This window comes from Aspergillus niger (genome assembly GCF_000002855.4).
Source record: "Aspergillus niger supercontig An04".
Classification (NCBI taxonomy): domain Eukaryota; kingdom Fungi; phylum Ascomycota; class Eurotiomycetes; order Eurotiales; family Aspergillaceae; genus Aspergillus; species Aspergillus niger.
The window spans coordinates 644,234-664,214 of record NT_166539.1 but is presented as its reverse complement, the minus strand read 5'-3'; the positions used below and the strand labels follow the sequence as shown (position 1 = coordinate 664,214).

Here is a 19,981-nt window from a genome sequence, read left to right as displayed (position 1 = left end):
TCTAATTTGATAAAGAAAAAGCAAAGACAGTCGGTCATTCCTCTACCTCAGGAAGGTCTTGTAGGTCGGGGAATCGGTATGTTCAGTGAAGGGATAAGCCAGATCGCTGAGGAAAGCCTCCAGCTCGGCCTTCTCGTTCTCAGGGCACTGGATACCCGCAAGCACCTTGCCAACATCACCACCATAGTTACGGTAGTGGAACAGGGAGATATTCTGGTTGGGACGAAGGGTCGTCAAGAACTTAGCAAGAGCACCCGGACGTTCGGGGAACTCGAACATGAACAACCGTTCATCCGCGACCTCACTGCGACCACCAACCAGGAAGCGCAAGTGTCTCTTCGCCAGCTCGTCATCACTAAGATCCTTCGTATCCATGCCACCTCGTACCAATTGGCTGATAATCTTGGCCAAATCGTCCCGACCAGTAGCAGCGGACAAAGAGATGCCCATCAGAACATCGGCAGACGATTCACGGGCGTAACGGTAGCTGAACGCCGTGACTGCATGAGGAAGAACAACCTCGACAAGCTTTGCGAAAGCGCCTGGCTTCTCGGGGATCCTGACGCTCAGGAGCGCCTCCTTCCGCTCTCCCAGAGCCGCACGCTCAGCAACGAAGCGCAGGCGGTCGAAGTCCATGTTAGCTCCGGAGGCGATAGCGCACAACTCCCTGCTCGTGTCGGGGCTGGGGTTCATTACGGCGTACTTCTTGAGACCGGCCAGAGCCAGGGCACCTGCTGGTTCAATGATAGACCGTGTGTCCTCAAACGCATCCTTGATGGCGGCGCATGTCTCATCGGTTGTGACCTGAACGACCTCATCGATGACTTCACGTGCAAGGCGATAGTTCTCCTCTCCAACAGACTTGACAGCAGCACCGTCTGCGAACAGGCCCACATCCTTCAGAAACACTCGAGAACCCGATTCGAGGGACTGTGCCATGGCATTGGCATCGCGGGCCTCAACGCCAATGATCTTCACGTGTGGTGCGATGCGCTTAAGGTAGACGCCAATGCCAGCAATCAGACCTCCTCCACCGACGGCACAGAAGACAGCTTCTAGCTTCTGCAAATTGGCCTGGCGCAATATCTCCATGCCAATGGTTCCTTGGCCAGCGATCACGTAGGGGTCATCGAAGGGAGGGATCATGGTAAGTCCGTGTTGCTCCTGCAACCGGTATGCTTCTTGCTTAGCTGCGTCGAAGTCGTCCCCGTGGAGGACCACGCTACCACCCAGGCGGGCGACATTCAGATGCTTGATAGCGGGGGTGCCCGATGGCATAACGATAGTGGCGGGGATCTTCAGTTTCCGAGCCGAGTAAGCGACGCCCTGCGCATGGTTTCCTTTTTGTTTATGTCAGTCGACTAGTGTTACCGTGACTACTTCACACCGACGCCACCCACCTGCTGAGCACGCAATGACTCCCTTCCACCGTTGCTCGGGGGTCAAGTGCGCCATTTTGTTGTAGGCTCCACGGAGCTTGAAACTGAACACGGGGAGAAGATCCTCTCTCTTCAGGAGCACACGGCACTCCAGGCGATTGCTGATGTTGACCGCATGGTGAAGCGGGGTTTCCTCGATAATGTCGTAGACACGGGACGTCAGGATCAACCGGAGATACTATAAAGAAGCATCACATCAGTAATTGGATAGAGGGCGTAAAGATACAGTATAGACTCACGTCAGGCGTTCCATTGGGAAGCAGGAAGGCGTCAGGAATGCCATAATCGACTGTTGATCGCTCTTGACCATCCACCTTGTCCGAAGTGGGAGACGGAGCAGCCGAACGCTCGTTCAGGGTCAGGTTGTCCAACTTGGTTGAAACGGGGTACGGAACGCCGTTCTCAGTTGCTTCGCCCGGCATTATGGCGTCTTTGTGGGTATATGTGAGAGAATTGAATGTGATAAGAACAAAGACAAAGTCCAGAGTCCGGCGGAAATCCTCTGAGTCAACCAAACGAAAAGTCCGGCGGTGGCACTAGATCCGAGTCAATCAGCGTATTCCGTGGGGAATTCCGTGATCGGAGCGGAAAAGTTTTATGTCATCAACCCTCAATTCCAGCCCTAAGCTGCAGGACGGGAATAACTGAGAAATGGTTTACGTTGAGGAAGAAGAAAATGACATGCAAAGGACCCAAGACTAAATCTGGGCATTGCAGGCTCACAAAACTATTATCGAGGTGGCATTCTCGCATTATTTTCCCATGAGTATTCCGCGGGAGCGGCAACAAATTGCCAACTCAATATTTTCTCAGACATTGCGGTCTTCATATACTTACCCCGTAATGCTATCTATGGTTGAAGTGGGCCTGAAGGAATCCATGCACGACCGCCAGAAAACATAGGAAAGTCTTTACGTACATGCTTCTTCCCAGCCAATGAGCTCAGATTCTATCCTATGGCAGGCTTCAAGTCTCACAAGCTTGATCAACCATCTGTCAAGGTTAATAAAAGTCCGGTGCGCTTTTCCCAAAACCTTGCCTAAAGAAGGAATAGGCAAAAGGAGAAACTATTCACATGATTTGCCATCGAAATCCATGCTTTGACTTCATTCATTCAAGATCATCGGTGATAACTTGACTCGGTAATAGTATGTTCAAGACCAGGTGTCTCACGAAGCTACATTATCATGTCCATTTCTGAAGGATCTGCGAATCAAACTTTCAGTTCCATGGAGTTATTTTCCCCAGAAAAGAAGCACCTGGTATACAGTGTAGAAGACTCGAGGCATAACCCAAATCCGATCCTCTGTCCGCAGTGTGGCCTGATAGAGCAGTAACGGAAGGTATAAGGCTTTACAGTGCCTTTGCGTAACATACTGTATTCAATAATACGAAAATTATCTCCTCTGTACGCTTGTTCCTTCCGACGTCATGTTGCCCGGGTGCACGCGCAACGCATTACTTTTCTCTCCGAACAGGGAGCTACTTCTCAATCAAGGTCGGCCTTTATGTGCAGCTTTGGCTGCCTCCTTAGTTCTAGCAACTTTTGGCTAACGACTTGCAGATTTGATCAACTTCTAGCTCCAGCGGCCCCAGCCCCTCCAAGCCCCCTCGCCGATCGCCACACTTGATCGCAGGTGACAGTAATTGTATTAGCAAGATGAGCGAGCCTCTCCCATCGTCTTTCGAAGAACATCCGTACGTATTCGGGCTCTCCTTGCTAATACAATTCCTACACGGGAAGTTCAACTAATCCTAACATCTTTGTTCTTCCAGTCAGTTCCAAGAGGAGACTTCGCTCCAAAAGTTCCGCAGACGTCTCAAGGAAGAGCCTCTGATCCCGCTAGGTAGGCAGGCCATTGAAGCTCGGACGCCACATATCTTGAACTTAGCTAACTTACTATAACGCCAGGATGTGCTGCCACTTCCTACGCACTTTACCGGGCCTACCGGTCGATGAAGGCTGGCGACTCCGTCGAGATGAATAAGATGTTCCGTGCTCGTATCTACGCCCAGTTTTTCACCCTTATCGCCGTGGTCGCCGGAGGCATGTATTACGGTAGCGAGCGGAAGCAACGAAGGGAGTTCGAGCAGATGGTGGAGGCACGCAAGAGCCAGGAAAAGCGGGACGCCTGGCTGCGGGAGTTGGAGATTCGTGACAAGGAAGACAGGGGCTGGCGGGAGCGTCACGCGGCTATTGAAGCCGCGGCGAACGAGGCCGCGAATGCTAAGAAATCGTTCCCTGAGCAGGATGCTGCTCGCTCTGCTATTGAGCCTTCCGAACAGAAGTCAATCGGGGTACTAATTGCTGTGAAGGAGTTGTTGTCGAGGCAGTGAGGTCGGCAAAAATAAGTGGTATTGAGTTTCTTAGTTGATTCTCACGTTGGTCTGGGTATCTATGATATTGTACATATACGCATTCGATTTTTGTTAAAAAATATCACTCTCCATCTCTTAACCCTCGAGCTCATGTTTTGGACCCCAGTCTGTATCTTAATTAGTGCTTGGTCCTGGCGAAATCTCCCTCCTTAGCCTGCAACTTGCTCGTCAATATACCGCCTCATCATATCAAATTCGGACTTTCCGGTCTATGTATAGTTAGGCTGCTTGTCCATAGAACAACAAACAGGATGCTTACCGAGATAAGATATCGTATGTGTTGCTGTCCGTACTCATCAGTCTGATACTGTACTAGAATACCAAGGAAGGCATACCAAGTCTGTAATGTTTCTATTGCGCTCAAACTCCCCACGAGCATATCTGTGCAGTTCATCCTTGGTGGACGAGCTGGGTATTTCTGCAACCTCATCAGCATGGTACATGATTGTTAGAAATCGTATAGATGGGAACTGACTATTGAGCGCTCGCACAATCTCACGCCATAGAGAGATAACTCGCTGCCTTTGGATGAACTACCGATCATATCAGCGCATGAACAACTCGACTAGCGATGGTTACATACATGATCAAGGCTAATGGTTGGCTTCCTGAGCTTCGAGGGCTGGCTGCGGGATACAGAAGCCAGAAGTCCCAGAGACGATCGCATCTAGACGGGAAATATATAATTTGCTCCTCTAGTCGCCGAAACGGGTAGCTTAGAAGTATTAATGCCGTACACTTTTTATAGGAATTGCTGGAAATGAATGATTTATGATGGCATCTATGATTGATGATTAACTGATGGTGGCGGAGGATAAGGCGGTGACTGATTCTGCCATGCTGTACTGGTATGAAATATTTCGGCACCGACGGTAATTCAGTTACCCAATTTTGCTGTTTCTGTACCTGAAGGTCTAGAGCACGGCTTCACCAAACTGGATGGGTCCGACGCCGGAGGAGACACCCCTTCGGTGCACTTTTCGGGTGATAGACATAGCTTATCGGGAATCATGTACAATTGTAGCACCTTCCAATACAACATCCCTTTAGACTTCTCAAATTTGAATATGATGAGAATCAAGCCAAAGATCATTGGCTGCAATGGCACCCGGGGAAGCGGAGGCCAATCAATCCTAGTATAACTCACGTGACTGCGTGCCTGGCTTCCCCGAACTTTTTTTCGGAGCCGCAGAAAAGATCGAGACGCTTGGGGACTCAAAGAGCGCCAACGTTTGATTGAGATTCGGTGTGCACGGGGATCATCATGAGGACTCCTACTCTTGCGCGGCTGCCATGCCGCGCTGTTTCTGGTTTGACCAGATCTTCTGCCCGTCTTCAGTCCCAGAACTTCCTGACTCGGCGATGCGCTTCGACGGCTGTTCTCCGTTCACCTACTCTGGCTCCGGCTTATCAGTCTGCCCTGAGCAAGCACTTCCAGCAGAGGAGGAACGCTTCTTCTACTGCTGCTGCTGTGTAAGCATCTACTACTTTCTGTCTATAACAATAGCTGCCCTTCTGAAGTCCCAAGCACTTTGATTTGGCCAATTACTGATTGTTGTTTTCAATAAACATAGGCTTGAGGCTGCCGCTGCCAACCCCGACACCCTATCGCAAGAGGCCATTATCGAAAACCTTGACCCCGTCGAAGCAGCCCGTCTGTCCCGTGTTCGGAACATTGGTATTGCTGTAAGGACATTGCGAAAAGGACGTGCTTGGAATATCCGCATCTAATAGTCATTCTAGGCACACATCGACAGTGGTAAGACCACATGTACCGAGCGTGTCCTTTTCTACACTGGACGTATCAAGGCTATTCACGAAGTCCGTGGCCGTGATGCCGTTGGTGCGAAGATGGACTCCATGGATCTCGAGCGTGAAAAGGGTATCACCATCCAGTCTGCCGCAACTTTCTGTGACTGGGTGAAGAAGGACGCCGAGGGCAAGGAACAGAAGTACCACCTCAACTTGATTGATACTCCGGGTCACATTGACTTCACCATCGAAGTTGAGAGAGCGCTGCGCGTTTTGGATGGTGCTGTCATGATCTTGTGTGCTGTTTCCGGTGTCCAATCTCAGACCATCACCGTTGACCGCCAGATGAGACGGTACAACGTTCCCAGAATTTCCTTCGTCAACAAGATGGACCGTATGGGTGCCAACCCCTTCAAGGCTGTTGATCAGATCAACAAGAAGCTCAAGATCCCCGCTGCCGCTGTCCAAGTGCCCATTGGTGCTGAGGACGAGTTCGAGGGCGTTGTCGATTTGCTTCGCATGAAGGCGATTTACAACCGTGGGCCCAGTGGTGAGGAGCTTTTCGAGACCGATGAGATCCCTGAGAAGGTTAAGGCTCTGGCGGAAGAACGGAGGCAGATGCTTATCGAGACCCTTGCCGACGTTGATGACGAGATTGCCGAAATCTTCCTCATGGAGGAAGTGCCTACCGAGGACCAAATTAGACAAGCCATCCGTCGGGCAACCATCAACCTGAAGTTCACCCCTGTCTTCATGGGATCTGCACTGGCGAACAAGTCCGTGCAGCCGATGCTGGATGGTGTCATTGACTATCTTCCCAACCCGTCCGAAGTGCAGAACCTTGCTCTTGACAAGAAGCGCAACGAGGCTTCTGTGAAGCTCGTCCCCTACAACTCTCTGCCCATGGTCGGTCTTGCTTTCAAGCTGGAAGAGAGCAACTTCGGTCAGTTGACCTATATCCGAGTGTACCAAGGTACTCTCCGTAAGGGTTCTTTCGTCTACAATGCACGCAACGACAAGAAGGTCAAAATCCCTCGCATTGTTCGCATGCACTCTAACGAGATGGAGGATGTTACTGAGGTCGGAGCTGGTGAGATCTGTGCCGTCTTCGGTGTTGAGTGTGCCTCCGGTGACACCTTCACTGATGGACAGCTGGGCTACACCATGTCCTCCATGTTCGTTCCTGAACCCGTCATCTCCCTGTCTATCAAGCCCAAGAACAACAAGGATGGTGCCAACTTCTCCAAGGCCATGGCCCGTTTCCAGAGAGAAGACCCGACTTTCCGTGTCACGTTTGATGCGGAGAGTGAACAAACTCTCATTTCTGGTATGGGTGAACTGCACCTCGAAATTTATCTCGAGCGTATGCGCCGTGAATACCGCGTCGATTGCGAGACTGGCCCGCCTCAGGTCGCCTACCGTGAGACCCTTGGTGAGCGTGTCGAGTTCGACCACCTGCTGAAGAAGCAATCTGGTGGTCCTGGTGACTATGCCCGTGTCGTTGGTTGGATGGAACCGACGGGCAACCTGGGCGAGAACGTGTTCGAGGAACAGATTGTTGGTGGAAGTATTTCCGAGAAGTTCCTCTTCGCTTGTGAGAAGGGATTCCACTTGTCTTGTGACAAGGGTCCTCTCATTGGACACAAGGTCCTTGGTACCAAGATGGTCATCAATGATGGTGCTACTCACATGACTGATTCGTCCGAAATGGCCTTCAAGAACGCCACCCAGCAGGCGTTCCGCAAGGCTTTCAAGGAGAGTAACCCTGCTGTCCTCGAGCCTATCATGAAGACTGTCGTGACGGCCCCGTCTGAGTTCCAGGGTGACGTTATCGCTCTCTTGAACAAGCGTAATGCCACGATCAACGACTCTGAGGTCGGTGTTGATGAGTTCACCGTGTATGCCGACTGCAGTCTGAACGGCATGTTCGGTATCAGTTCCCACCTGCGTGCGGCTACCCAGGGTAAGGGTGAATACACCATGGAGTTCAGCCACTACGAGAGGGCGCCTCCTCACCTCCAGTAAGTCGCCTTGTCCCCGCGCATTTCATGAAGCCGATACTAATAAGAATCCACTTACAGGAAGGACCTCATCGCCAAGTACCAGAAGGCCCAGGCCGACAGACACAAGAAATAAGCCTGTTGCAACCCTGTGGCTCGATGCTTGGAAAAGCTTCACGGAGGTAGACCCACCTCTTGAAGCTACCCCACGCCAATGATGCAATTCAAGAGCATGCCCATTACGTCTCCTTTCGGGGCCCTTGAACCTGCAATATCCCACCCGCGCTCTATCCTCCCTCCTACCTCTTACCTTCTCGGCGTGTATTTCACTACGAAGACGATGTTCTCATTATGTTTAGATAATTTGGCGCCATGTATTATTTATCAAGCAATCTAGACGGGCCCTGTGGGCGTCGGAAAGTTTTCAGTCAGTACCATGTGGCTGGGTTGGTGGGATACCCGGTCGTCCATCTCGAGACAGCTCATCTCGTTCAGACTGTACATATTTGACCTGATGGTCGTTATCTCCTCTCATATATTCAAATCATAAGCATATATTGGGCTATAGAGAATCTCCTGGAGCATGAAATGAACGGGGTTCAACTAACTCACGTTCGGGTGACCCATTAGTACTCCATACAGTTAAACTGATGGTCTTTATTTTGATATCTCACAATCACTGCGCTTCTTTGGTCCTCTCTGACAAGAGCACAAGCGTCCAAAACATTTCATAATATTGAACCACTGGAATTGGATCCTCCATACCCTGCTCGTACTAGTACTCATGTGCGACCTTCATTCAACCGCAGGCAATCATAGCGGTATATAACCCCAAACCAAGCACTAATATACCGATTCATACAAAACATGGAACCCACATTCACATGCAAACGACTCACACAGTACCTCTATAGAACACAACCACAAGCTCTAGAACAACTTACAGTGAATACAGACTCTTCAGCCGCGTCGACGCGTCCCCAGACTCCCTCTTGATTGGCCTGCCTTATAAGTGGATTTTCGCGATTCCTTTGACATCTCGCTCTTTTCGAGGTTTCTATTGGCTACCCGAATTTGAGGCTACAAGCCATGTGGAAGGCCCAGTTTGCATTTAGCCTGTAGTGTCTAATAATAGTCTAGTCTAGGTGACGTTGCTGACAAGATGTGGTGGCCTGGCATTTACTTCTCAAAGGCCCTCATCACTGAAAGAGCGGCGACGGAGAAGGTTGCGACGCGGTTGTGGCCTTGTAATTCATCGTTAGCCTCTTTGGTCAAGTATTACTTGCTGGGTTGGATGTGGTAGGGGTTCTATCGACATACCACCATGGCTAACGCGTTCCCATCTAACACGCTTAACAACTGCATTGTCCTTCGTCGATTGATTCTCCCAGATCTGCACTTCGTTTGGTCCGTTAGAGTCCTTCCGTTCGTGGACTATCCTGCCAGGGGCACCGGGGATGTCCTCGCCCGTGGCGGCGACCCAGACGCGCCGGCCCTCCTGCCAGGGTATCTCGACGTCGTTTGCTGCATGGATGATGAAGAGGTCGAGACCTTTATTTGCGTAAGCGGGGTTAGGGTCGTCTTTGACTATAGTAGTGTTCACGCCGGACAGACGTGCGACTCTACCGGCGGTATCCCAGCGATCAACGATGTGGCTCTTGGCCCAGTTGTGTACCCGTGGGTAGTTAGCTAGCAAGGAGAGCATCGGAGGTGTGATTCCTTTCAAACTGTAGGAATCGATCAAGCTTGGGACGTTGCTGAAGGATGCAAGCAGGATAACACCAGCGAAGGGCTCCGGGTTCTTTAGTGCTGGCTGGATAGCAGTGGGGTCTGGGGACCCGAATGCGAAGCGCTCTGCGACTGCTGCGCTTACGGCGGTTCCTAGGCTCTGACCCATGATTACGATGCGTGATGGTGAGATGTTCAGTGGGTTGGAGGTGAGGTAGTTGAGCAGCGATACTCCGTCCGTGATTAGGCCCTCTTCTGTAGGAGAGCCAGTTGAGAGACCGAATCCGCGGTAGTCAATGGCAAAGACATGGACGGGGTTCTGGGGGGTTGAGAGTCCCAGGACTTGCCGATAGATGTCTGGTCGCTGGGCGGATGCGAGATGGGCGGCGTTGCCGTGGACTGGTGTTGGATCTCAGTAAATGGTGTCGTGTGTCGCTATACTTCATGTGCGGCGAGTTTACTTACAGCTAACTACCACCCTGGCATTCGGGTCATTTTTGAGTAGCTTGAATGCAGTGGTTTTGGTGTAATCGTCTGCTGGTCCGTCTGGTTCGTTTGCATTTAGCTCCTCTTCATGCTCGTGGCAGAGCTGCAGGGGCAGGAGATGCCATCCATAGAGTGTCTCGTTATCGGGAGTTACGAGTTTGAATGGCTGCACCTGTGTTTCTTTGGTTGCAGTTAATGAGCTTGTCCTTCGAGCATGATTAGGTTGGTGGACTGAGATAGTCTAACATACTAAGAAAGCCGAATGATTCAACCAGGTTCACATCCTGCCACGCAGTGGGATTGATCTTATTCACATAGAGGGCACTGATACGAGCAGGCAGCATGTTAACCATTGTCCTCGTTTCAAACATCGATCCGAGCTTTTAACTGAGCCAACGTACAATCTTTGGACTACGGGGTACGTCATGGCACAGACGAATATCGCATAGAAGATCCCACCGGCTGCCAGGGCCCAGTAGGCCTTCTTGAAGATGGGTTGAAGCTCAACCATGGCGGCTATGGGCCTACAGTAAGCAGTACATAGTTTAGCCATTATGAAGGTAGAAATAAAAGCGAACTGCAAGTCGAGATGTCTCGGGAACCCTTACTTTGAAGAGCCGCCGTATGCTCCGTATACCAATTGCTATAAGTAAACCTGGGGTTGCGACTGTTCAACAATATTTCATAGCGAAAACGCGAATAAATCAGATTATTCACACCTGGATGCTACCAATGCGACCTGGCTAGAGGCAGGAACGGTGAATAACTAAAAGATGCGGAGGATTAAGGCCGGGGATGCTGAGGCTCGGCGGTGGAATTGCCCGATCCAGCTTCTGCCTCCAACTTCACTTTCTCCGCCGCCTTTTTTCCTCCTCCGCAACTCTCATCCCTTTCCATCATCCAGTCTGGTCCGGAGGCTGCGAAATGTCCGCTGACTCAATCAGTTGGCTTACTGATTGGCGTGTAACTGCTCGTCAATAATTCTTTCCAACCCAGCATGGCCGAAAAACGCAAACTCCCCGCCCGCGAACGTCGCGAACCCGCGGCGAAGCGACGAGCCTCCGAAGCTCCGTCTCGACCATCTCCTCAACCTCAGTCTTCGAAGAAGAAGGGGTCTACACCGGTCGTCGCTCCTTCGCCTCCTCCTCCACCGCCACCACCGGAACCTACCGAACCCCCTTTGCCTACAAAGATAAAGGATGGAGAGCCTCTTCCGACTACGGCCACGCCGCAACCGACCAATCTTGCGGAGAAAGAGTATCAGTCGTATGCGGAAAGGTACGCGTGCCCTCCTAATTCTATGCGCAGAGGGTGTATCCTCGTCTATACTTAGAAAGTCAGTTGCTGATCAGCAACAGTGCGATTCTGCTAGCATCCCTGGAACGATCGAAGAAGAAATGGCTAAGCGACGGCATCTTGGAGAGATACTGGACCAAACCCAAGAAGACCAAGAGGGAACAGATTGAAGGGAAGAATCCGCCCAAGGAGACCATGTCAAAGGTTGGAGCTTGCAACATCGTTGTCGGACCTCATCTGTTCGACGCGATGCTGTACACTGTCAAAGATCCCAACGCGCCGCCGCCGATCCAATACACCACCCCTCAACGCCCGATGGTCCATTATGGACATCCGAACAACTTCCAACAATACCACCCCTATCCTCACTCCCCTGCCCCGCCCCAGCATGCACGGCAACACCCTCCTCAAGGCTCTCCGGCGACCCCAGGAACACCTCAACCAGGCTACACTCCTGGAAGCCACCCACCCCCTTCACATCCTGCTCGGACTCCAAGTCAGCCACCCCATCGTCCCCCGGGCCCTCAGTCTGCGCAAAGACCATCGCCTTCTCAGCACCCCCAGACTGCCCAACCGCCGAAGCCTAGCCCAGACCCTGTCATTCAGATGCTTGCAACACGAGCTGCGTCCGATCCCGAGCTCAAAGCGTTGATGCGTGTCGTGGCTTCGAGCAAAGCATCCCAAGAGCAACTCCGCGCTTTCCAGGCGCATATTGACGAACTGAACGCCATCATTCGCGCAAGGGAACAACAGCAACAACGGCTACAGCAGCAGCAGCAACAGCAGCAACAGCAGCGACAAGTTCAGCCTTCCACCCCCTCTCATCCTCACCCTCGTCCGTCACAACCCCCATCACAACACCCATCACAACAGCCCCAGCCTCAGCCTCAGCAAACGCCGCAACCTTCGCAACCTCCGCAACAACCTCCCTCTGCACAAAAGCCTCCCCCGCAGTCAGGTCAACAAACCCCTCAGCAGACCCCGCAAGGGCAGGCGCAACCACAGTCCACGCCGCGTGTCGAGGTGCAAGTCCCCAAACCATCACCGTCTGCCGCCCCTACCCACCCTCCCCCCAACTCGAACGCCCCACAGCCGCCACAGACCCCTACTCCACAGGCACCTAAGCCAGCCCCTCAGGTTGTCATCAAACAAGAACCTGGCGTGGCGGCGGCAGGCCAGCCCCCGTCTCAGCCGGTATCGAGTCCCAGTGTGGCGCCGGCTCCAATTTCTACCCCGGATCCGCAAAAACAGGCAAGCCCAGCTGTACGACCCATGCCACCCCCCCAGCAGCAGCCACGCCGCGGCCAGGGCCTCCACATCCACAGTATCAGCAGCCTCCGTATCAAAGCCATCCACCTGCTATACAATCCCGACCTCCGCAGTACGGGTCGCCAGCACCATATTATCGCCCAGCTCCGCCACCGCCCCCTCCGAGACAGAACTACAAGTCTGTGGTCTTTGAATTTACATCACCGCTGACCCCATATGGAAGCAGCACATCTGGACATGCAGGCTCTGGTGACCGATACCTATTTCCTGAGTACACAATCTTGGAATGGCTCCCTGGAGGAAATACTGTGCTTGCCTCATTCCTGCTCGTGAGGAAGGTAGATCCAAACGCAACGTTTCCCTTAGAGTCAGCTACTGAGACGGCCAACCCAAGGGCTAAAGGCAAGGCATCCAAGTCCAAGTCGAAGAAAGCGGACAAGAACAAGGAGAAAGTCAGCGAGGCCGACAAGGATAAGGGGAAAGCAGACGATAAAGAAAAAGACAAGCCGCAGGAGAAGTCCAATGATAAACCTGAGCCTTCGGCTACCGAACCTAAGCCGGACGGCTCTAAGACACCAGCCAGCAACACCCAAGCTGATCAGAAGGCTGAAGCATCCGGAACACCTAATAAGCCCTCCGCCGATAAAGACGGCTCGAACGACAAGAAGGCAGACACCAAAGACAAGGACAAGGACAATGACAAAGAGAAGGAGAACAAGGAGAAAGAGAAGGCCAAAGACTCCAATCTAAAGGAATACTACCAACCTGTAACATTCCGCATCTTCACCAACAACCCCAAAGTCCTCGAACCTCTAGGCCGTGTCGTGAAACCCCCCGACGAAGTACGCAAATACATGAATGAGATCATGGACCGAGCGGAACGCGCCCCTGAGGGATTTCTGGCATACCGTCTGCCCCGGGAAGAGCCAGACGATAACAAGCCCGCCCCTGAGTTAGAAGATAGTGGCAAGAAAACCGGGACTCCGGTCCCAGCTGCGCGTGGGAGGCTGCAGTCTCGGAGTAAGACGGTGGACGAGGAATCAGGGGATGAGAATATCGAGAAACCTGTGGAAGAGGAGGAGGAAGAGGAACTCAAGGATTTCTATGGTCCGCCTACGGGACTTCCACCTATGGGGGCGTGATGCTTGATAGATAGGTTTACAGTACATAGGTTTGAGTACCTAGAATATGTATGAGTAATGCATTCTGTGTATGCTTGAATATCATGATAGTATTTCTTCGCTCTAGCACTGCTATCAGCTGCGAACATCACTCTCCTTCCTACTTCACTATCAAAGTACCAAGCCTACCCATACTCTGACTATCAACTGCGCTAATGATTCTTCGCACATGCAATTAGACCTACACGTTGACTCATTTCCAGGCAGCACCAATCAGTACGATAAGGACATGTCTGATTTCAAAGATCAAGCCGGCTTTATGAGTCAAGCAATATAAAATGTGGGGATGATTGTGTGTCAGCTTACTCCCATGCTAATCCTCGGATAAGATGTCACCATCCGCAGCTCCCCAGTAGCTAACTCGTATCATATGATAAAGACTATAATAGTCTCAAATCCCATCGCCTAGCTACGCCCAACTCCACCAAGCCACCAGCACACTGATTGAGCAAATTGAAAACAACAACATGTCCACCCAACTCGCCGCCTCCGCCGCCTCTATCGCGCGCATCTCCCTCCACGATCCCATTAACTTCAACATCCAACACTCGCAAACCCTCCACCGCCTAACCCTGCTTCAACACTGGACCATCCCCACCGGCTCCGAAGTCCTAGAATTAGGATGCGGCCAAGGTGACTGCACAACCGTCCTCGCCTCCGCCGTAGGCGATCAGGGGAGCGTAGTAGCAGTCGACCCAGCAGATCTTGACTACGGTGAGCCTATCCCCTCCTCCTCCTCACTCTACCCTACAAACTAACATCTATCTCTTATCTCCCAGGATCCCCTTACACTCTCGCCCAGGCCCAATCCCACATTTCCCAATCCCCCCTGGGCAGCCGCATCAGCTGGATCCAACAATCCCCACTAACCTACCTCACTTCCCTACCCCCATCATCCAGTATGACATTCGACGCTACAATCCTCGTCCACAGCCTCTGGTATTTCTCCGCCCCGTCCCTCATTCTCTCCACGTTCCGTGCCGTGAGGCAGCACAGTAAACGGCTCCTTCTAGCCGAGTGGGCATTAGTAGCTACGCACCCGTCCGCGCAGCCTCACGTGCTAGCTGCGCTTGCGCAGGCGGCGCTGGAATGTCGGAAGCCCGGGGATAGTAGCGACTCGAATGTGCGGACGGTGTTGGGGCCGAAGAGGCTAACGGAGTTGGCGGTGGAGGCGGGGTGGAAGGTGGAGAGGGAGGAGTATGTGGAGGCTGGGGAGGGGTTGTTGGATGGGAGCTGGGAGGTGGCGGCTTGTCTTGATGGGGAGTTTGAGGAGGAGGTGAGGAGGGTTGTGGGGGATGAGAGGGAGAGGGCGGTGGTGTTGGCTGCGAGGGATGCGTGTGAGACGAGTTTGAAGGGTGTGGAGGGGGGGAGGAAGGGGGTTAGGAGTATGGATGTTTGGGTTGCGAGTTTTGTGTGAGGGGTTTCCATCATGATGCTGGGATGGGAGATGGGGGGAAAGGTGGGAAGTAACGAGATGACTGATCTGGTTTGAAATCAGATTTGGATAGATGTAGGGGAAGTACGCAGGCGGGTGTAAAAATGAGGGTATAGAATGGAATTGAATCAGCTACAAAGTGTCACGAGCCAAAATGATACTTTAGAAGTATAGATTTCAAGAGCAGGAACTCGTCAGAACATGTTTCTTTAATAGATACTGTCTCATCCTCATACCTCGCATACAGTATCGCTACATTTGGGATATTTGAAACGACTACACATATCAATGAATTAGAAGTGTAACGCACAACAACAGAGTCTCATTAGGAAACAATACTATCATATTCTCAGACCCAATTTTTTTTATCCGTTTCTATAATCAGACACTCCCGCCGGCACGTCGCCCTGCACCATCCCCGATCAACCCGGCGGTTTCCAATAACCATCTGGCGCTTTCCTCCGCGGCACTGCCTCCAGTCTTCAGATTCACACTGCGTCTCCGTTCAGCCTCCTGAGCTTCAAAGTCCCATTTCGCCTGTTGAAGTTCAACGGCACTTTTGCCGCCCTCTGCGGACGTGGTTGTAGGGTCGGGAACGAGACCCCATACTTCTAAGTTATAAATCTCGATGGTGGTTTTGACGGTAGTGTCTGGAGTAGAGCCTGGGGGTGGGGGCAGGAAGACGCCGTTGCGGACGACGGGGGAGACGTGGAATTGGGCAGTCTCGAGGCTAACGTCGATGGTCAAGCTGCCTGCGCCGTGCGGAGTGGGGGGCTTTTGATTGCTGCGCGATGAAGGGGGAATCTGGCAACCTATTGAGATTCCCGAGCTGGTGGAGAAGTATGCGGCCGGGATGTTTGATTGTTGTTGGATGGTTGAGGAGGGGTTCCCTTGAAGGAGTAGGTGTTTCGGTGAGAGCTGGAAGAGACATGGGAGAACGGAATTGGAGAATTTGGAGCTGGACTGGGTGGAATTTGGTGATTTCCATGGTTGTGGTAGGTAGGCGCCGATGGTTAACATTTCGCCGGTTGGGTCAGTTCCCTCGAGCACGAGTAGAGTGCCTGAGGACCAGGTGAGCACGTGGTGCGAGAAGGAGGTCAAAGAGGAGCCATGCGCGACTGTTGAGAAGACTGGATGCAGGCGCACATTGCCGCGGAGGAAGTTTAGGCTTTCCGAGGATGACGGAAGGAAGAAGGACAGATGCGATATGACGCTCGAGTTAAGTATCACTGATTCAAAGCTACCCGGAAGCGTAATCGTTGGAGGTGAAGGTAGATCATCTTCTGGGGCTTCTTCTTCGACAGGCTCCGATGCCGTAGAATCAGCCCTGTTGCGTTTTTGGGATAGGTTCAGATTTCTGCTGAAGAGGAGATGTTCGAACAGCGGTGTCAGAGGATCGAAAAGATACGGAAACGAAGATGTCACAATCCGAGCAAATTCCTTATAGCTTATCCCACCAGAAGGCTCACGGTTGAATGCTGCCATGATGTCATCAGCTTCTGACCGGACTGCTTTCATGCGCTCTTCAGTTAAATCGGATGTGTAAATTTTTACGGGCTCAAGGGGCTTTAAGGGCGAGATGACTATTAGAAGCATCAAGAGTCGACGGAGCGTATCGGCAGATATCCGAGCTTCGTAGACAGCCCTGTCCATACGTGAATCGTGCTTGAAGACCTCAATGGCATCCAAGGATTCCAAAGCAGCTAATGCTAGATCATCGTCCTCCTCGTCCTCATAATCATCGTTGGCCGGCTCATCGATGGCAAAGCCTGGGACATGAGAGTTCGGCGCAGGTGCATCAGCATCCTCGCTCACTTCATCGCCATTAGTGTGCTGTTCAACACTCTTCCTTCCAACATCAGCAAGGCTTCCGAAAAGAAGCCGTATCCTATCCCTGCGCGCTCGTCTTAGGACTTTCCCGTATCGCTCAGTCAGCAAAACAACGACTTTCACCATAGCTTCGAACGTTAGAACACTCGGAGCTAGCGTGTTCTGGAAGGGAAATGCCCCAAGGTACGAGACCATACGGAAGATCACCGGGCCCGCATCCAGAGGACAGTGGGATTCACTGCTATCCGGAATCCCTAGAAAATCCGAGAGTGTCTTCTCATTCCAGTACTTCAAGCCGCCTTGGTCAATGGCACGCGAAAAGAAGTTGTCTTTGAGATGAGTCAACTCCAAGGGAGTGAAGCATTTAGTTGCAAACCGTTCAGCAAGCACGTAGCTCAGCTCCTCTAAGGTCTTGTCAGAGACAGGGTTGCTTTTCTCTGAAGAGCCATCTTTATCATTGTGATGGGATATTATGGCTCCATTACGAAAGACGGCAACGACTACTAACCTGAAGAGGACGTCTGGCCCCCATACTCAGTCGACTGGCTCAGTCCCATCTTGCCGTATACTGTTCTAAGAGCTGAGAAGATTATCGGGTAAAGCCTGAGCAAGATGGTGCCATGTGCGATCCGATATTTAGCTACCAATCAGCAGAGTAGTCGTGGAGAATAAAGGACACGTTCGTCTAGCTTAATCAGTACAATCATTCTTGAGGCTGGTTGCCGCGTAGTGATGACGACGTAAACCCACTTCAGGTATACGACTGACGATCAATGTGCATCAACTACTGAAAGGAACCCCGACACGCAGAGGAACAAGATGGGCCGGAATGGCAAGAAGGACTGTAATAATTAATCAACACCGAGAAAGCAAGAAATAAGGTACACGACTTGTTGATTTTCAGGAGAGGGACAAGTCGGGGGGGATGCTTGGTTAATGACGGGATGGCGAGTCCCGCATGCGGCAGCCCGGCAGCCTTGGCACCTGAGGCATGACACAAGTGGGTCAGACAGCTAATCTACTTTCGGTGCAGATCCAGGCACCCATCTGCTGCTAGTATCGCTAGGGAGGTACGGAGCTTTTAACATCATTTATATTCATGATAGAAGTATCCACAGTTCCTCCCTCAAATGCCGCCCTTAATTGCGAACAAATACTGCAGAAGAACGTTTCACATGTGTCAAGATTGCAACAGAGTGCCAGACCCTACAGCATGACGATACCAACACCACCCATCTTCTTTTCATCAGGGAGGTTCTTATCGTTGACACCTCCAGGGACCGGAGCCGTCCGATAATTGTACAGGTAGTAGTGAAGCTGACCGTCACCTGCACCGAATTTGAGCTGCTCCAAGAACAGAGGGTTGTCGTGCAGGGTTAGTGCGTTGAAAACATCGAATTTAGCCTAAGAATTAATCAGTATGGACCAAAGTCAAAGCTCACTCGAAGGGAAACTGATATAGATCATACCTTCTTCGCAAGAACCAGAGCATCATTCATCAGCATGAGCAGTCTCTCCTTAAGAGCCTTCTGATCCTGGGTGAAGGCAGTCTCCGTGCCATAGTAGTATAGGTAAGCGGCACGGACGTTGTCGTGCTTGGGGTGCTGAATCACAGTCGACTCGAGGTTGTAGAAGGAGACAAAGTCGGTGATTTTGTGGGTTTCGGCATCTTCGACCACATAAGACCATACCACCTGCTCCTTTCCAGCCTCTTCCTTGTGCAACAACCAATGCTCGACTTCCTCGCGGGTGAAGGCCTGGTTCAAGGCGAACCGCTTGGAATACCGCTCCAGCAAATCCTGAACGGCGTCAACATCCTTGGCCTCCATAACGCGCAATCCAGGGGTTGATGTCGTGCTAGGAAGGTGGTTCCTGGTGATCTGGCGTGCTTTGGTGGAGCCACGGGGGAGATGCGAGAAACCAATTTCGTAGAGCTTCAGCCAGTCCAATGGGCGGTGGTAATACCGGCAAGAGCTAACAGGTGTCGGCAAAACAACACCCGCAGTGTAAACGGCTTGATAGATACCGCTAAGATAGCAGCGACGGGTGATCTCTTTAATTAGGACGGGAGTCAAACGCTTGGAGCGCAACTTCTTGTGGATGCACAGGAAGTTGATCTCCGTCACCTTGATCTTCTGATCACGAACGCGAACCTCCGTGGGGACACCGCAGATTGAAGCAACCAATTTCTTTGACTTGCTGGCGCGGACACCGACGTGCCATTCCTTCTTCCAGCCCGGAGACATCAAAGCCCTGGAACCCATTGCAGTCAGTAACATGCGCCGACAACATGATCGCGTAAACCAACCAGTGCAAAAATGACTTCGAATATCTGAACCGGAACATGGCATTGTCGTCCTCAACATAATGGTATGTCAACAAATCCCACAGTTCCTGGAGTTCGTCGTCGTTGGTAAGGTCCAATGTTGCCCACTCGAAACCTTCGATCAGCGCATCGGGGGTCTTGGACACCTTCTCAGGATCGATGATCTTGATGGGACCACCAGCATCGTTGGCCGCCTCATCGAAACGAGGCACCGGCTGTGTCTGCCAGAACTTGTACGAAGCCATGTCCTTCTGGTTCTTTCCACCCACAGCGAGACCCGTCAACAGCTCAGCAATATCCATCTTCCGTAGAGCCTCCGCAGCCTTGTCCTTGTCCATTCCGGCCAGCTCATTCTTCAGGGCGGCATTGCTCTCCAGCAGAGCCTCCACTGCCTTGGTGGACAGCTTGTTACCTGGCGCATCCTAGAGTAGCTGCTTGTTAGACGATCTCCAAACATTGAGGGGCATGAGAAGTTCAGGTCAACAAATCGGAAGCTACTCACTTCAGCTTTGGGCGCCTCAGGGGCCTTGCCCTTGTTATCCTTAGGGTCCGACATCACAGCTTGTAGCAGCGGGAATAATGAATCGAAGTTCGAGGGGTTCGGACCAAAGTGGACACGGGAAGGTTTTCTAAGCAGCCCCACGTTGCCGCCGTTCCTGCGCGGGGAGGGGAGCTTACTCGCACTGCCGCGGTAATGGCAGCCACCCTAACACTACAGTGAAGCTTCGTTTGGATCCACAACACCGTCTCGCGATTTTTATCGATACTAGTATATACACAAGATAATAAGAGCTTTGTTGAAAGAGATCAGACGCCCCTTCTAATGCTATCTCGACATCATCGGACCATTAATCATGCAA

At 51.9% G+C, this 19,981-nt stretch overlaps 9 protein-coding genes across 9 annotated transcripts; 4 read left to right on the top strand and 5 right to left on the bottom strand.

The window, feature by feature from the left end:
- Nucleotides 1-42: 42 nt before the first annotated feature.
- On the bottom strand, nucleotides 43-1,861 carry An04g02580 (uncharacterized protein; the record flags this gene model as incomplete). Its single annotated transcript, XM_001401589.1, has 3 exons — nucleotides 43-1,340; nucleotides 1,401-1,617; nucleotides 1,679-1,861. The coding sequence occupies 3 exons, from the start codon at nucleotides 1,859-1,861 to the stop codon at nucleotides 43-45; spliced, it is 1,698 nt and encodes a 565-aa protein (XP_001401626.1).
- A 1,238-nt stretch (nucleotides 1,862-3,099) lies between these two features.
- An04g02570 (uncharacterized protein) lies at nucleotides 3,100-3,776 on the top strand (the record flags this gene model as incomplete). The annotated part of the gene is made up of 3 exons (XM_001401588.3): nucleotides 3,100-3,137; nucleotides 3,216-3,286; nucleotides 3,352-3,776. 3 exons carry the CDS (start codon nucleotides 3,100-3,102, stop codon nucleotides 3,774-3,776), a joined length of 534 nt encoding a protein of 177 aa, XP_001401625.1.
- Nucleotides 3,777-3,967: 191 nt separating this feature from the next.
- Nucleotides 3,968-4,485, bottom strand: An04g02560 (hypothetical protein; the record flags this gene model as incomplete). Its single annotated transcript, XM_059747375.1, has 3 exons — nucleotides 3,968-4,027; nucleotides 4,078-4,236; nucleotides 4,402-4,485. The coding sequence occupies 3 exons, from the start codon at nucleotides 4,483-4,485 to the stop codon at nucleotides 3,968-3,970; spliced, it is 303 nt and encodes a 100-aa protein (XP_059606903.1).
- Nucleotides 4,486-5,082: 597 nt separating this feature from the next.
- Nucleotides 5,083-7,706, top strand: An04g02550 (uncharacterized protein; the record flags this gene model as incomplete). The annotated part of the gene is made up of 4 exons (XM_001401586.3): nucleotides 5,083-5,291; nucleotides 5,393-5,504; nucleotides 5,562-7,591; nucleotides 7,652-7,706. The coding sequence occupies 4 exons, from the start codon at nucleotides 5,083-5,085 to the stop codon at nucleotides 7,704-7,706; spliced, it is 2,406 nt and encodes an 801-aa protein (XP_001401623.1).
- Nucleotides 7,707-8,246: 540 nt separating this feature from the next.
- Nucleotides 8,247-10,337, bottom strand: An04g02540 (uncharacterized protein; the record flags this gene model as incomplete). Its single annotated transcript, XM_059747373.1, has 7 exons — nucleotides 8,247-8,345; nucleotides 8,470-8,478; nucleotides 8,515-8,614; nucleotides 8,754-8,835; nucleotides 8,891-9,697; nucleotides 9,764-9,990; nucleotides 10,186-10,337. 7 exons carry the CDS (start codon nucleotides 10,335-10,337, stop codon nucleotides 8,247-8,249), a joined length of 1,476 nt encoding a protein of 491 aa, XP_059606902.1.
- Nucleotides 10,338-10,781: 444 nt separating this feature from the next.
- Nucleotides 10,782-13,491, top strand: An04g02530 (uncharacterized protein; the record flags this gene model as incomplete). The annotated part of the gene is made up of 3 exons (XM_059747372.1): nucleotides 10,782-11,062; nucleotides 11,143-12,343; nucleotides 12,406-13,491. 3 exons carry the CDS (start codon nucleotides 10,782-10,784, stop codon nucleotides 13,489-13,491), a joined length of 2,568 nt encoding a protein of 855 aa, XP_059606901.1.
- Nucleotides 13,492-13,997: 506 nt separating this feature from the next.
- Nucleotides 13,998-14,947, top strand: An04g02520 (uncharacterized protein; the record flags this gene model as incomplete). The annotated part of the gene is made up of 2 exons (XM_001401583.3): nucleotides 13,998-14,244; nucleotides 14,310-14,947. 2 exons carry the CDS (start codon nucleotides 13,998-14,000, stop codon nucleotides 14,945-14,947), a joined length of 885 nt encoding a protein of 294 aa, XP_001401620.3.
- Nucleotides 14,948-15,346: 399 nt separating this feature from the next.
- An04g02510 (uncharacterized protein) lies at nucleotides 15,347-17,352 on the bottom strand (the record flags this gene model as incomplete). The annotated part of the gene is made up of 2 exons (XM_059747371.1): nucleotides 15,347-17,232; nucleotides 17,304-17,352. 2 exons carry the CDS (start codon nucleotides 17,350-17,352, stop codon nucleotides 15,347-15,349), a joined length of 1,935 nt encoding a protein of 644 aa, XP_059606900.1.
- Nucleotides 17,353-18,001: 649 nt separating this feature from the next.
- On the bottom strand, nucleotides 18,002-19,677 carry An04g02500 (uncharacterized protein; the record flags this gene model as incomplete). Its single annotated transcript, XM_001401581.1, has 4 exons — nucleotides 18,002-18,199; nucleotides 18,265-19,048; nucleotides 19,104-19,543; nucleotides 19,624-19,677. The coding sequence occupies 4 exons, from the start codon at nucleotides 19,675-19,677 to the stop codon at nucleotides 18,002-18,004; spliced, it is 1,476 nt and encodes a 491-aa protein (XP_001401618.1).
- Nucleotides 19,678-19,981: the final 304 nt, after the last annotated feature.